The sequence below is a fragment of the Gossypium hirsutum genome, chromosome D11 (genome assembly GCF_007990345.1).
Source record: "Gossypium hirsutum isolate 1008001.06 chromosome D11, Gossypium_hirsutum_v2.1, whole genome shotgun sequence".
Lineage (NCBI taxonomy): Eukaryota > Viridiplantae > Streptophyta > Magnoliopsida > Malvales > Malvaceae > Gossypium > Gossypium hirsutum.
Genome location: NC_053447.1, coordinates 13,043,073 through 13,059,475, shown reverse-complemented (window position 1 = coordinate 13,059,475; position 16,403 = coordinate 13,043,073). Strand labels below are relative to the sequence as shown.

At 34.4% G+C, this 16,403-nt stretch overlaps 2 protein-coding genes across 3 annotated transcripts; both read right to left on the bottom strand.

Annotated features, from left to right (window-relative positions):
- Positions 1 to 2,285: 2,285 nt before the first annotated feature.
- LOC107923023 (putative pentatricopeptide repeat-containing protein At1g12700, mitochondrial) lies at positions 2,286 to 4,996 on the bottom strand. Of its 2 annotated transcripts, XM_016853224.2 has the most exons (2): positions 4,733 to 4,996; positions 2,286 to 3,880 (listed from the first exon to the last, which is right to left on the bottom strand). In XM_016853224.2, exons 1-2 carry the CDS (start codon positions 4,824 to 4,826, stop codon positions 2,961 to 2,963), a joined length of 1,014 nt encoding a protein of 337 aa, XP_016708713.1. In that variant the 5' UTR covers positions 4,827 to 4,996; the 3' UTR covers positions 2,286 to 2,960. The 2 variants fall into 2 exon arrangements, with proteins under 2 accessions (XP_016708713.1, XP_016708712.1); XM_016853223.2 differs by having other exon boundaries at positions 2,286 to 4,995.
- A 508-nt stretch (positions 4,997 to 5,504) lies between these two features.
- Positions 5,505 to 6,779, bottom strand: LOC107924311 (histone H1). The gene is made up of 2 exons (XM_016854691.2): positions 6,463 to 6,779; positions 5,505 to 6,361 (listed from the first exon to the last, which is right to left on the bottom strand). Exons 1-2 carry the CDS (start codon positions 6,643 to 6,645, stop codon positions 5,717 to 5,719), a joined length of 828 nt encoding a protein of 275 aa, XP_016710180.1. The 5' UTR covers positions 6,646 to 6,779; the 3' UTR covers positions 5,505 to 5,716.
- Positions 6,780 to 16,403: the final 9,624 nt, after the last annotated feature.

Sequence of the window (16,403 nt, the reverse complement as noted above, 5' to 3'; positions counted from 1 at the left end):
TTGCTTGCAGAGTCTTGCAAAGAACTAGAAGACCATAACTCCTGTTTGCTATCACTTTTGCTTTATGTCTAAGATGGTGAAAGATTGAAAGTAAACTTTAAATTTGTCTCATATTTTTCCCTTCAGGATTCATCATAACTTTTTCTTTGTTACATGGTGCCTATACCGATACCAGACGGGCAGACACATTAACTCTTGGTGGGTCAAATCCACATAGAAAAAAAAACACCCCATGTGAAGTTCATAATTCCGTGTGGGTCAGAACTCCAGGGGGTTGTCAATATGTTCAGCAGATATGTTTAGTTTTGAGTGTTGTCAAAAGGCAAAAGAAAATAGCAGAAGTTCATCTCCTTGAGCTGACTGAAGGGAACATGCAACACTTGCAGCTTGTGGAAGATGAAATGAAGACAATATCAAGCGTTTGTTATTGATTTTATGTTTTCGTAAGTCAGAAGAATTCTCATGTTGAAAGAAAAGAAGGTTGTAAAAATTGGAAGCAGAGTAGTTTCTTTGTAGGATTTGATAGGACTTCGGGAGGAGATTAAAAAGAAAAGGGAGAGGAGGGGAGCCACCATTGAACCTTGTCTGCTTGTGTTCCCCATGTTGTGATAACTATTTTCCATGCAACAAAGGATGGGCTACTTCCCCTTAACCCCTAGACCTATAAAGTCATGCACTAAACTTTAAGATAGTGAAAATCTCTCCTCTCTTTTTTTCCTTCCTCATGTTAGATCATGTCTCAACCTGCAACACTCACTTGAGCCAACTTTCAGATGGCAACAGGCACAAACCTCTAACTTTGAAAGGGGTTAAGAGCAGCCATGAGGTATCATCCCCTCCGGTATCATGGCTCCGTAAGGGCATGCCGTCTAATGATTTGTAAATGATTTGTTTGCAAGCTATATAATAATTGTAATTAGAATAAAATTATGTTAATGATAGAAGAGTTGTGAATGATTTGGGAGCAAACTTCAATGGAGAGAGAGTGGGAAATGTAGGAAGTTAGGTAAAGTAGGTGTTTAGACTTCAGATTCTTTTGAAGATTTTGCCGTCCCAGTCGCTTTTTGTAGCCAAATTCCATCCAAATTTGTGACAATAGTTCACCCCCCCCCTCCCCTTTTCCATTTGTCGAGAAGACTATACGAACTACGATGACAAAACTCAATCATTTATGTTTTACGACATTCATTTTAGTACAGAAATAGTTTCATTACAAGATAATTCCAAATTTACTGCATTGTTCCTCAAAACTTTGTCCACTCGGTTTTTAACTGCATCAAATATTTATAACAAAAACAAGACAGGCTTTCATTGTGTTGCTTCCTCGAAAAGTTATAGAAGCATTAACCAAAACCACAACTGATTGAGCCTTGACCACTCTTATCTGTTCAACAACCACAAATAGTAAGATGGATCATATGTATCCGCAAAAAAAAAAGCCTGATACAGCTTTTGGCCCCTGAACTATAGTTAAATTTTCACTTTGATACTTGTATTATTTTTTTCTCAATTTGGCCCTTGCATTTCATTTCTGTAATCAGTTTGACCTTTGCCATTTAATTCTATAATCCCATTTCCCCAACCCAAATTTTCATTAAAAAATTTCAACCTACCAATGACATGCTGCCACATGTAAAGAAATTAAAATTTTTAAAAATATAACAAAACTAAAAAAATCACTAAACTTCCAAGAATATCATAAAAACTTTTAAAAAGCCCAAAAAAAATTCTAAAAACTCATAAAATTATTTTAAAAAACTAAAAACTATTTTTGAAAATTATAAGTATGCAAAACTTCAATAAATTAAAAACAAGTAATAACATATAAAAAAAATTGTTTGCTTAGAATTTTAGGTTTAATAGAAAATTTTTAAAATTTTTATGGTACTTTGAAAACTCAAAATTCCTTTAAAATGTCAAAATTTTCATAAAAATGCAAAAAGAAAAGTCATAAAATTTAAGTTTTTCTAAAAATCTAAAATTCCAAACAAATGCATTTTTTTAAAAATTTTATGATTTTTTTTTTGAAGTTTCGCTTACTTATAATTTAAAAAATGTTTTTCTATCATTTTTCAAAAATAAATTATGATTTTTTTAGTTTTTATAATTTTCTAAGTTATAATAATTTTGGGGATTGTTTATGATTATTTTTTTTTGGATTCTTAATGATTTTTTAAAATTTCTGTTTTTTTACTTTTTATTTTTTTAAAATATATATATGATTGGTTGGGTATTTTTTTAAAACGGACAATCGGATTGGGGTAATGGACTATGCAGAACTGAAGTACAAGGTCAAACTGATAAAAAGTTACTGCAAGTATCAAAGTGATAATTTAGTTATAATACGTATTAAGCCAAGGAAGAAAATTCATGCCTCCCAGACGTTCTGGTTGAAGGGCTATTCTGGAGGACAACTCAGCTTCACTGTGGAAGGCTCTGTTCTTCTAATCTGAACTTGAACCAAGATAAGAGAATATTTGATTGCAGGCTTACATAATGTAAATGCCATGAAGAAATATTAGTTTCTCAGCTGAGTTTGCCAGCAACTACTCCACAAACACATTATTCTACTGTGATCAAGCAACCAAATTCCCAACTTCTAAGACATTGAATGTTTTCCCACCAACAACTACATGATTCTACCTTGTAATAACTTTGTCAGAACCAACTATTCCTTCAAATAATCCTTCAAACCATATTGACATTTATACGTACTGCCTTTGCAATTTCCCCAGGATTTCAAACCATAAACTTTACAACAGATTAACATTGAAGAATTGGTATCAGAATGTGAGAATGCTAATAATTCCGGGCTTGGACTCAAATGAAAGTGATGTAACATGTGTGTAAGCCAACACATTTTGAAACCTCCCCTCAATATGTTAAGTCTCTGCAGAAGCTCTGTCAAGTCAAGGATTTTGACTGGCACTCAAAGCTCGCAAACAAGTTTCACTCTGGCCTTATTTAGGTAGCACTTGGACTGGAAATGTAGGAAGTAATTTCAGAGTTTCAAGATATGCTTCATCTTTTGAAAGTAAATCTACAACTGCGGCAACAGTGGATGCATCAGGTGACAATTTTTTCTCCACCATTTTATGAAGAAGTTTCACTACTTTTTGGGTGTCATTCTTCTGAGCAAAACCATGCATGAGTGTGTTAAACGTGACAACATTTGGAGCACAACCCTTTTCCTCCATTTCAATTAACAAATCATTTGCCTTTTCTAGTCGCCCTTCCTTACACATCCCATTGATCATTATAGAATAAGTTACAACTGTTGGTTCCAAGCCTTTATTTGGCAATCCATAAAATAGCTCCCAAGCTGTTTCAAGCTTCCTTGTTTTGCACAGCCCATAAATAACGGAGTTGAACACCTTAATGCTAAATTCAAACTTGCAACTTTCTAACTTATGGAACAGTTCCAGTGCCTCTGAGACACAATCGTTTTTGCAAAGTCCATCCACATAGATGTTATACGTGCAAGAATCAGGTGCAATGTTACCGAACTGCACCTTACCAAACAGTTCTCTTGCTTCGTCAGCCTTTCCTGCCTGGAAAAGACCAGTCAATAAGGTGTTATACGTGATAACTGTTGGCTTAATCCTTTTCGCGATCATTTCCCGGTAAAGCCTCATAGCTTCATTAACCTTCCAGTTTTTGCAATAAGCATTGATCATTATATTAAAGCTAACAACATCTGGTCCATTATCCTTATTTTGCAAGGAAGCAAGCAAATCCCCTGCAAAATCAAGCTTACCAGCCAAGCAATACCCATCCATCAATGTGTTATATGTTATTATATCAGGATTTACTCCTCTCTGAATCATTAAATTCAACAACTGATTCGCTTCTTCCAACTTCTCCATCTTGCAGAGTGCATCTATTAACACATTGAAAGTGATCACATTAGGATGCACACCTTTATCCAATATCTCAAGAAACAGACTTTTAGCCTTCTCCAAGTTACCTATGCAACAAAAACCATGAAGTAGGGAGCTATAAACAATCACATCCGGAAAAATTCCCCAACCCTTCATTTCCGAAAAAAGTTGACTAGCTTTTTCTACCATACCCTCCTTACACAGGCCATCGATAATGCTACCATAAATAATAACGTTAGGCTTACACACCCCATTTCCATTAACCATTTCCTCATATAACCGAAGAGCAATACTCGTATTCCCCATTCGACACAGACCATTAATCAAAGCCCCATAACTAATAACACTAGGCTGACAACCAAATACAACAATTTTCCCAAACAACCTAGTTGCTTCACCAACCTTATCCTCGACAATCAGCCCTTTAATCAGAGATGTAAAAGTTAGAGTATCTGGTCTAAAACCCCACCTAAAAAGCCTACCGAAAACAGCGAAAGCATCACTAATTCGACCCTCACGACATAAACAATTAAGCAGAATATTCAAGGTAAAGAAATTAGGCGAAAACCCAATAGAATCCAATCTCTTGCAAAGCAAAACGACATGATTATACTGCTTAATCTTAACAAGGGCACCTAACAACAGATTAAATGATGACATTGGAGGAGAGGGTTTCATTTGGGTCATCTGATCAAAAAGTTGCAATGCTTTATCGAGAGTAATAGCCCCTGATTTGAGAAATTTGTGAAGTGGTTCTTGACTTGCAAAAGTTTGTTTGTTGAGGTTTGAAGATTTGGGATTCTTAGAAAAAGTGGGGCTTTGGCGGGAATTGAAAAGAGATGAGAGTTTACCTATTGGAGTAGATTCTGCATAAGAAGAAGAAGAACATGATAGAGCAGCTCCATTAGCGGCTGAAGCAACGCGGACCATCCTGCTGGCGACCATTTTGCCGGATGTTTTAGAAAAACCAGACTAGGGAACCTCAACTAATAACGCGCAAGTCGCAACTCAATGTTAGTGGATACGGATCTTTTGTTTTCTCAGGTCCATTGGGTCATGGACCGAGAGGCTAGAAGCAGACAATTTGAACTTGAACCATCCTATCCTAGGAATACGGGGAAAAAAGGATTTTCCCATAAGTCCTTAAATAAATACATATAAATTAAATTACTAATTTCATTGTATAAATCTATATTCTATAATGCATCAAAACATATAAATATAAATATAAATAGATTGGTTATGTAATGCAGTGGCCTTACTTTTTGCTTACCTTAAAATAATAGGGTACATTCTTTGGGGTTGATTCGTTTTTAGATTTCATCATCAATCATCATGTTGGTGGAAGAGTCGGAAGAAGCATGGGCTTCACTGATAGAGTCATAAGCTATCCGACACGTAAATATCAATAAGAGAAGGACAATATTGCAGATACACCACTAGAACACAAATGGCTGGAAATTTTGAGGCCCATCTCCAAGAACTGATATTTGAAGTTGGAAAAAATGGTTAATTAGAAGTTCCACTCGAGAAAGAATAATTGAATCCATCAAATTTGGTGAAGCTATCATTACAAACCAACATCGAAACCACAATGAAGCGGAAACAGATCAGAGAGATCAATGCTCTAAGTTTATCTCATAATACATTCAACTGAAAGTTACATCTAACAACTGTTTCAACTTTTAAACTCACGAAAAAAAAAACCAACTCAAATAAAAATATTAAAAAAGAGATCTGAATGTTATATTTCGTGGGTATACATGGATCCATATACACCCACTGTACATCACTCCAATTTACAAGACTACCCCTATTTCGACTAGCCTCCCTTCTCATTTCTTTCCCCTCCTCGTCGTAGCTTTCTTCGCCGGTGATTTGACACTCTTCGGCTTAGCACTCTTCGAAGGAGCCTTTTTAGGCGCAGCAGCCTTCTTCGGAGCAGCTTTAGGAGCAGCCGCCTTCTTCCCAGAAGAAGTCCTTGTTGAAGTCCTCGAAGCCTTAACCGGCTTCTCCTTTGGCTTCGCCTTCGATTTTGCTACGGTTTTTGGCTTAGCAGATGCAGTCGCCTTCGGCTTCACAGCAGCCACAGCCTTTGTCTTCGTTGCGGTGGATTTAGCCTTAGGAGCAGCCTTTGGTTTGGCCGCCGCTTTAGCCTTTGTCTTAGCAGGGGATTTAGAAGTTGTTTTAGCACGTTTCCCTTCCTTGGGCTTCGAAGCAGGTTTGGACTTAGCAGCCGGCTTCTTCTTAGCGGGAGCAGAAGCAGTTATAGCCGGCTTCGAAGCCTTAGCCGAAGGAAGTTTATACGAATTCTTAACCTTGACCAACTTCCCAGCAGCCACAAGCTTCTTCAAATGGAAAAGCAGAAGCTTCTTAAAATTTCCAGGAAGATTCTTCTGTTTCTCTTCAATGAATTTAGTGATAGCATACTGACTTGATCCAGTCTTCTCCTTCAAAGTAACGATTGCATCTTTGACCATCTGTCACAGACAGATAACATATTAACACGAATTCAGATCTGAATTACGGAAACCTACAACATAATCTGAACCATTTAGCAAAAAATTGAATTATGAAATACCTCTTCGTAAGGAGGATGAGCAGGAGAAGCTCGTGGCTTCCTAGGAGCTGCAGCCTTCTTGGCTTTGGGCTCTTTAGCTTTCTTTGCTTTGCCAGATTTGGGATTGGCTGTAGCCTCAGCGGGGTTCTCTTCCGCCGGCTCAGGCGCAGATTCCACGGCGACAGTTGGTTCCTCAGTGGCCATTGGAACACCGAAGTTGGGGTATCAATTTAGGATTAGGGTTTCAGAAGAAATTGGGAAATTAAGGATTGATCAAAGTGGTAATGCACTGATAATTTCGTCGTGTGATGAAGGGAACGGAAATGAAGGGATTTAAATAGTCATGTGTGAGTTAGACGGTATCCATAAAATGAAATTTGATTGGTAGGAACGACTAGCACACGGATCACTCTCTTTCATAATTTTAAATATGGACCGTTGGATGAGACGTTCATCTATGGTCCAAAATATGAGGGGGATGGAAGGAAGGGATTGGGAGGAAGACATGAGCAAGAACTTTATGTTTAGGGTAGTTTAGGTGTGTTTTTGGTCTCAATTGATTTAAGCATAACTTGAGTTATAATCGATGAAATTTTGTAAAAAAATTTGCATCACGTAGCTTATTTTATGAGCTTTCTAATGAATATTTTTACGTGATTTTTGGGCTATTATCTTGGAATGAATATGGTTTAGAAGCTACATTGGTCAAAACTAGGGTTCATCATGATGTTATTGCGGTTCTATTGGATTTTAGAAGAATGCTTGCTTTTAATCCCAGTTTTTTGCATCTCGTTTGATAATAGATTAGCAAAGCAGTCTAATGCTTCAAGAATCATGAAAATCGGTTAAGAATTAGATGGAAAAATATTGCCTAAAATGTTGTTGAAGTTGAACATGTCCTATTGATATATTCATATGTATTAACAATCTACCATACATGTGCATACATGTCTCCAATTCATAACAAATAAAATTGACATTGTTTTTATACTCTTTGTAAGCATTACATACATTTAATCATGACCATAAACAAAAATCTTTTTTTTTTTAACTTGGGAATGATTTTGCTTAGCATGTAAATTCTATTAATACAACTCATTCAAACTCTTACTTTGCTAAATTTAATGCCTACTCCGAGATAATTGTAAAAGGGAGATTCAATTGATTGTTAATTTTAGCTAAAAATCAATAGATTCATACTTTTATCCTTCCAAAATTTTAAATTTCAATATCTACTATCATAATACAAAATTATAACCTCACCCCCACAACAGCCAACTGAAAATATCTTATTCTAGTGCTGAATAGCAAATTGTTGAAGCAAAGTATAGGTTATGCTGCAAAATGACACCTCAATTTATGGGCATATCCTAATCGATGGAGGATTCAACTACATGTTAAAGTATTAATCGATGGAGGACAGCGAATTATCCTACAATACATCACATCTATCCCGAGTAGTCTATATACGACTCTTAATCCTTTTATTGGCTCACAACATCCGATACAAAAATACAATATGTGCAATAATAGTAGTACTATACGAATTATGATAATAGTTATAATGCAATCTACAATATTGGTACAAGTAAGTGTAAATTTAAAACAACGGGGTGCATGATTTGACAAAAAATTCTTCTCACTTCAACGCAACAAAACGCTGCAAAACTTAGGTTAGGTTACCCCTTAGCTTGTTCAATTGAAAAGCAGCACATTTTGTTATTGTAAACTCATGAGAATAATTGCTTAAAGCAATACATATAAAGAGAGAAATAGAGGTCTATAGAAGGAATTTTTTATCCATGCTTCTCAAATTCCTTCAATATTGAACTTTTTTGTACAAGGAGTTACCCATGAGACTTGGAAAGAATGGTTTAGATTTAAAACATATTTTTAAAACCGAAAAATATCATATGTAAAATGTAATCTATCATGATTTATCATAACTAGATATAAAATACATACTTGTATCAACTGATATGTTGAAGTATTTGAGTCTTATGATTTGATCTTTCAAACTAACATAGAAGTATTTCGGAGAAATTACTCTCTTTTTTTCTGAATATTATACGTCAAACAAGTTATATGTAATTTAGGAATCATAATTTTTTTTCACATGTGTTTTTTTCACATTGACCTTAATTTCTAGTTAGCCATCATCAATTATAAATTAGTTACTTAAGAATCCACACATATTTAACCCATACTTTATTTAATAACTAAAATCCAAATAATCTTAATCGTATTACATCATTTTTGGTTTTGACTAACCTTTTATGATAGTAAATAACATATAATTATTACTTATTATATATATGTCCATAAATTTACCGATCTCCTACTAGGATGACATATAAATACATGTATTTATCACCCTATAATTGTATACCATAAACTTATGAACTCAAAGTTTTACTATCATATCCAAAAAATGTTATGAACAATCTTGCCTATTATTTATGTTAACATACAATCAAAACGGCTTTCATTGCATATATAAAACTAAATTCATTCTTGATCATGTGTGTTAATATAACCAAATAACATAGATTAGCTACAAAGTTAAATAAATAAAATAGACCTTGTCACCTATGGGTGTGAGTCAAGATTCTCTATCCATTCCCCTCGTTAATCCCAAAAAGTTCAAAAATCATTTTATTTGAATTTTACACTAACATGGACACTCATAGGTGTTAGTCAATATTCTCTATCATTCTCTCATCTCTAATCCCAAAAAAGCATATTTGAATATTACACTAACACGTACACTCGTAGGTATTGATACTTGATAATTTTATACTAACCTCAACACTTATGAATGTCAATATTAATGATTTTTTGAAAAACATGTAACAACTCGTTTTCAATGAAATCAGAACAGTGGTTTTGAGACCACAAATTTGAAGTAGGAAAATTTTATTTTATTATTATTTTATGGTTTACAGTATGATAGAAATACTGTATAAAAATTTTGTTAAGAAATTTTACCGTTTATATGCCTAATTTGATAAAAAAGGACTAAATTGCATAAAGCAAATGTTGTGTTCTAATAGCTAAAGGTATTAAATAGCTATAGAATTTTAAATTGGAGGTCCTTATATAGTAAATAGGCTATTAAAATGCTTAGTGGATAAGTATGAATAGTCATCATTGGAAATTGAGTGAAATAATAAGGTTAATTTTGGAAATTAGTGATTAAAGTTATAATAAATAAAATAAAATAAACCATTCTCATCATCATCCACCAAAAAAAAATAAACCTAGCCATGGAAGCTTGAAAATTTAGGCAAGCTTATTTTGCTCAATTAGGTATGAATATTTGGCCCGTTTTTTATGATTTCTATGTTTCTAAGATCGTAGCTAGTTCGGGGATTAATTTACAAAAATTTTAAAGTATTTGGGTTTTTCCATCGATGAATATGCTTGAATTTTGAAGTTTGATGATAGAAAACGAATGGTTGTTGTTAGATAAACAACTTTTGTAAAGAGAATTTTGATGAAATTATCAATTAGGGATTAAATTGAAAAAAATGATAAATTTATGGTAAAATTTGTGAATTTTGTGATATGTATAAATCCAGCTAGGCTTGAGTAAGGATTAAATTGTATGAATTTCATTTTTCGAGCATAGGGACTAAATTACAAAGGAATTAAAAGTGTAGGGCAAAATGGTAATTTTATCAAAATTCCATGTTGGATTAAATTGAATGAGAATTATATTGAAATGAGTTAAAGTAATTCATATAGATCCTGTCAGACCTCGTACAGAGTTAAATCGAGGTAATGAGAAAATATCTGATTAGTCGCCTTCGTATCTACGTACACTTGTCGAGGTAAGTTCGTGTAATTAAATTGTACATTTATATGTTTTAAATTGAATTATTTATTTGTGAATTGCATAATTGTCATGAATAAATATCGATTGTATATTCGACAATTACTGAACCCCGTTCAAACCTTAGAAATCTATAGGATACAAATGACATGTCATTAGGTTCACCGATTTAAGCTCTTATGAGCTTCCCGATACTCAGCTCGCATAAACTTCTCATTATTCAGCTCACATGAGCTTCCCGTTATTCAACTTGGAGGAGCTTACCCTTTACAGTTTGTATGAGCATGCATGTACATGAATTGACGGGCTACAGTTCAGTACACTTCGTGTGTACTGCCCGCATATCCAACGATATTCTAAATGGTTCAATAGGCACAGTTCTGTTACGAGATTATTTGAGTTCGATATGAACTATTACTGGTATTTACATGAAATACATAAACTATGATTATTTGATGAATTCAACCATGTGTGATGGATCTTATATGTGATTTTCATGGCTAATATGTTGGTGATCATGTGTTTAAGCTTTCGGCCAAATTGGTTGAGATATGCTATATTTACTTACCTATTTTATGGATATATGGTAAGTTAAATTCCATGTTATATGAACTTACTAAGCTTAAATGCTTACTCTGTGTTATTTTCCATGTTTTATAGTAATTCGGAAGCTCGTTTGAGTTGGAAGCTGGTCGAAGCTATTTCACACTATCCATCGGTCGTTTTGGTACTTTCAGTAAATTAATTCTAGTTATAATGGCATGTATATGTTATTTTAGCCAATGTTGGCATATAAATGTTTTGTTGAAATTAACCATTTATATGGCTTGTGTTTGGTATATTATGATGAGTATAAATGTGGTTTTATCATGTTTGATGTGTGTTTGCTATGATGGAATGAAAGAGAGTAAAATGTGGTTGAATATGCATATATATGTATTTGGTCATTTAGGTAAGTTCAGATACTTGGTTGACATGTTTTTAAGTTGTCATTTAAGGTGCCTAAGGGAATATTGGTTGTATGTGGTGATATTTCTTGTTTTAGACTTGATTTTGGCTTGTTTTGAATGTCTTGTTGATGTGCAAAAAATTTTGAGTTAGGTTGGTGCCAAATTGGGTGAGAAATGTGGCTTGGAAAATGACCTATTTTCATCCACAGAGGCAGAGACACGGGCGTGTGTCTCAGTCCTATGTGACACATGGCTAAGTGACACGGTCGTGTGTCCTTTGTATCTTTTAAATTACGCAAGTCAGTATGCTCACACGGCCTAGCACACAGGCGTGTGGCTTGGCCGTATGGCCCAAGTCAAGGAGTTACACAGACACGGACTGGGACACGTCGTGTGTCCCTATTTCAAATGCCAACACGATCTAAGACATGGGCGTGTCTCTTGGCCGTGTGATCCCTAAAGATTTGAAAATTTTCAATGTTTTCTTTAAATTCTTTGAGTACCCGATCTAGTCTCGACTTGTTTCTAACGAGTATTTTGGGTCATGAGGGCTCGCAAAAGGGACAATATGTTTGATTTTGATTGCTTTCTAACATGAATACTATATGATATGAAATGTTTGTATTTTCTGTCTATTTGATTTGTAAACTCTGGTAATGCTCTATAACCCTGTTCCGGTGATGGATTCGGGTTAGGGGTGTTACAAAACACATATTTGAGGATTGTTTCCCATATATGTAATAGTTTGGGAAGTCATTTAAAAAACAATATTGTAATAAAAAAACCTATTTATTGAATTTGTTTGAACAAATATTTTGTAACACATTAGCCATACCTGTAACACCCTATACTCGGTTCAATTGCCCGACCCGAGCTATAAGGCATTACAACAATAATGTTTAGACATTTTTCATAATTTCAATCAAATTCAATCAACTAGTTCATATTCAATCATTTCCATGTTTTTCAATCAATTTTGGATCTAATTCAAGCTTACAGCAAATTAGAATCAAATATCGATTAAATTGAAACTTCTATGAAATTCTAAGTAAAAAGTGCAAACGAGGTCACACGGCCATGTGACAGAACCTAGGCCGTGTGGCTCAGGGACATGGCTGTGTGTCCAAAGCATGTACAATTTGAAAATAGGGTCACACAGCCATGTCGTAAGGTTGTGTGCCCGACCATGTGCAATTCAAAATAAGGTCACACGGTTGTGTCACAGATCGTGTAACAACCTGTAACCATGAGGGGAAAACCTACACCAAAATTAAAAAATACACAGCCATGTCATAAGACCATGTGTGACACACGGCCGTGTGGCAGCCCATGTCACAGGCCGTGTTTGCCCAAAATTTCTTTCAAAATCAAGCTTACTCACATTCAAATGATTGGGCTCCAAGCAGTGCAATAACACAGCTGAAAGTGGGGTTTTAAAGATTTCTAAAGGTCCCCTCATTGTGATGAAAGGGCAGAGAAAGAATTCCAAGTTATATGTTTTGCAGGGTTCTATTGTTACTGGTGATGCAGTTGTCGCTTCCTCTTCCTTGTCAAATGATGATATTATTAAACTCTGGCACATACACCTAGGGCATATGAGTGAGAATGGCATGGCAGAATTGAGCAAAAGAGGACTTCTTGATGGGTAAGGAATTTTCAAACTAAAGTTCTGTGAGCACTGCATTTTTGAGAAGCAAAAGAGAGTTCGATTCACTAGAGGAATCCATAACACGAAGGGAACGTTAGAGTATATTCATTTTGATCTATGGGGTCCATCCAGAGTGCCTTCGAGAGGTGGAGCTAATTATATGCTAACTTTTATTAATGATTTTTCCAAAAATACCTCCGCACAGAAAATGGTTTAGAGTCTAGTTCTGATGAGTTTAATAAATTGTACAAGTCAGAAGGGATCGTGAGACGCTTGACAGTTCGTCATACTTCACAGCAAAATGGCATTGCAAAATGAATGAATAGAACTATCATGGAGAAGGTTCGATGCATGTTATTAAAAGCCAACTTACCAAATTCGTTTTGGGCCGAAACAACCTTTACTGCATATTTTTTGATCAACTGATCTCCATCCGTTGCCATTGAGAAAAAGACTCTACAAGAGGTATGGTCTAGTAATCCTGCTGACTATTCTAATTTAAAGATCTTTAGGTGTCCCGCTTATGCTCATGTTGATAATAGAAAATTGGAACCGAGATTCATTAAATGTGTTTTTCTTGGTTATATAGCTGATGTAGAAGGGTATAAGTTATGGTGTCCTAAAAATAGAAAAGCTGTAATTAATAGAGATATTTTTTATGAAACTGCTATGCTTTCTAACTTATCTCTTAAAGACTCTTCCAATAAAGAAAATCAAAAGCAGGTGGAGCATTAGATTAAGTCAGAATCTACAACAGAGTTGACTCCTCAAGCCAGTACAAAAATTCAGAATAGAGTTACTTTTTTACCACAATACTCTATCGCCAAAAACAGAACTAGAAGAGAAATTAAACCTCTAAAGAAGTATGTTGAGGCTGATCTAGTTACTTATGCTTTAAATGTGGCTGAATATATAGATGCAAACCAAGAGCCATCTAATTATTTTGAGGCGGTTAGCTGTGAAGACTCAAAAAAGTGGATGCTTGCAATGCAAGAAGAGATGGAATCACTCCACAAAAACAAAACGTGAGATCTTGTGAAACTTCCTAAAGGTAAAAGAGTTGTTTATTGTAAATGGGTGTTTAAAAAGATAGAAGGGACTCCAAGAGTTAAAGAACCCAGATATAAAACAAGGCTTGTTGTAAATGGTTACAGTCAAATTCCAGAAGTGGACTTCACAAATGTGTTCTCCCCAATTGTAAAGCATAGTTCGATTCGAGCTTTGTTTGGTATTGTGACCATGCATGATTTGGAGTTTAGCAGTTAGATGTAAAAAATGAATTTTTATATGGAGAACTTGAGGAGGATATTTACATGCAACAACTAGAGGGTTTTACAATCTTAGAAAAAGAGGACTATGTTTGCTTGCTGAAAAAGTTCGTTTACGGTTTGAAACAGTCAACAAGATAGTGGTATAAGAGGTTTGATTCCTTTATGACTTCTAAGGTCAAAGCCCAACTAAGTGAAGAATTTGAGATATTTGGGACCAGCAAATAAGATACTTGGTATGGAGATTCTCAGAGATAGAAAAGCAAGTAAATTGTACCTAAGTCAGAAGGGGTATGTTGAGAAAGTTCTTTGCAGGTTCAATATGCAGTGTGCTAAGCCTGTTAGTACTCCTTTAGTAGCCCATTTCAGACTTTCATCGGCTTTGTCTCCATAATCAGATGATGATATTGAGTACGTGTCACATGTTCCATACTCTAGTGTAGTGGGATCTCTCATGTATGCTATGGTTTGTTCACGTCCAGATTTATCATATACAGTCAATGCAATTAGCAGATACATGGAGAATCACGGTAAAGAACATTGAAAAGTAGTTCAGTGGATTTTAAGATACTTACGAGGTACTAATGATGTTTTCTTATAGTTTGGAAGAACTAGAGATGGAGTCATTGGGTATGTTGATGCTGATTTTGCTAGAGACCTTGATAGAATAAGATCTCTCACAGATTATATCTTTACGATCGGAGGTTGTGCAATAAGTTAAAAAGCCACTTTGCAAACTATTGTCTCTTTGTCTACCACTAAAGCTGAGTACATGGCGATTACTGAGACTTGTAAAGAAGCTATTTGGTTGAAGGGACTCTTTAGTGAACTCAATGAATACCTTCAAATCGGTACAGTATTTTGTGATAGTCAAAGTGTCATCTTCCTTACAAAAGATCAAATGTTTCAAGAGAGAACAAAACACATTAATATTCAGTATCATTTTGTTCGTGATATTATTGCTCGTGGTGATATTGTTGTGAGCAAAATTAGTACTCATGAAAATCCTGCAGATATGATGACTAAGTCACTTCCTATAACCTAGTTTTAGCATTGCTTAGACTTGGTTGATGTTCATTGTTGAAGTTAAACCCTTAAGGGGTTTTATGGAAGAGGTGAAAAACTTGTTCGTTGAGAACTCGTGTCAAGTTGGAGATTGTTAGAGTTGTGTGACCCAAATTCTAAGAGATTGCTTGTAAGTCAAGTTAAACATAATATATCTTCTTTCTAGAAGATTTAATATTTATGAGTATAATATTTTTAGCATTTATTAGCATAATATATTTGACTTTGATTAGAATTAGGTTTTTTTCAACCTATAAATAGGTGTAGTTGAAACTCCTCTTATAATCATTCGAATTTGACATAGTGAATTTTCTTCTCCTCTGCCCTTGGTTTTTTTTCCCGAAAGAGTTTATACGTAAAAATATGTATGTTCTTTATTTTATTTCTCTTTTCTTTGTGATATATTATCATTACCGACATTCTATTTTTACATATATATACACAAACACATAAATAATTAAATTCAAATCAATAAAAATATTATAATAAACCTAATACGAACTTACCTAAACGAAAATGGTTAAGAATATGATGCCGACGGCTATTCTGCTAACTTAGCTTTTCCATGGTTTAAGACTTTAAGTCCAATTGATTTGTTTCTTGATCTAAATAATAATTTCATTCAATTAATTGATTCAAACAACTTAACAATCAAATTTATGCATATAAGCCATTTTATTAACAATTTATAAAATTACCTCAACATTTTTCTCTTTATGTAATTTAGTCCCTAAATTCGAAACTTACAAATTAATCACATTTAATTACATTCCAGCTAGCCGAATTTCCTAGGGTCTCTCTACAACCCATATTTATCTTGTTTTCAAAAGAATTCCCATGCAAATTTTCTATTTTCATAATTTAATCTTTGCACATTAAAATCATCAAAAACGACTTTACAAAACAACCCCACTTAAATATCCAACTTGTAATTTTACCATTCAACTTAAAAAAATACTTCAAACTCATCATTGGCATAATCTAACATTTAACAGTTTCACGAATTAACCCCTAGTTAGCTAGATTAAGCTACAACGATCTCAAAAACATAAAAATTACTAAAAACGAGATCAAAACGAACTTACATGCAAGGTTGCAAGCTATCCAAACTTCAAGCTAAAAAAATGGTGTTTTTCCCTTCTTCAAAAATCGGTGGAGAGCTTATGGAAGATGAAAACATATTGGTTTCCTTTTGT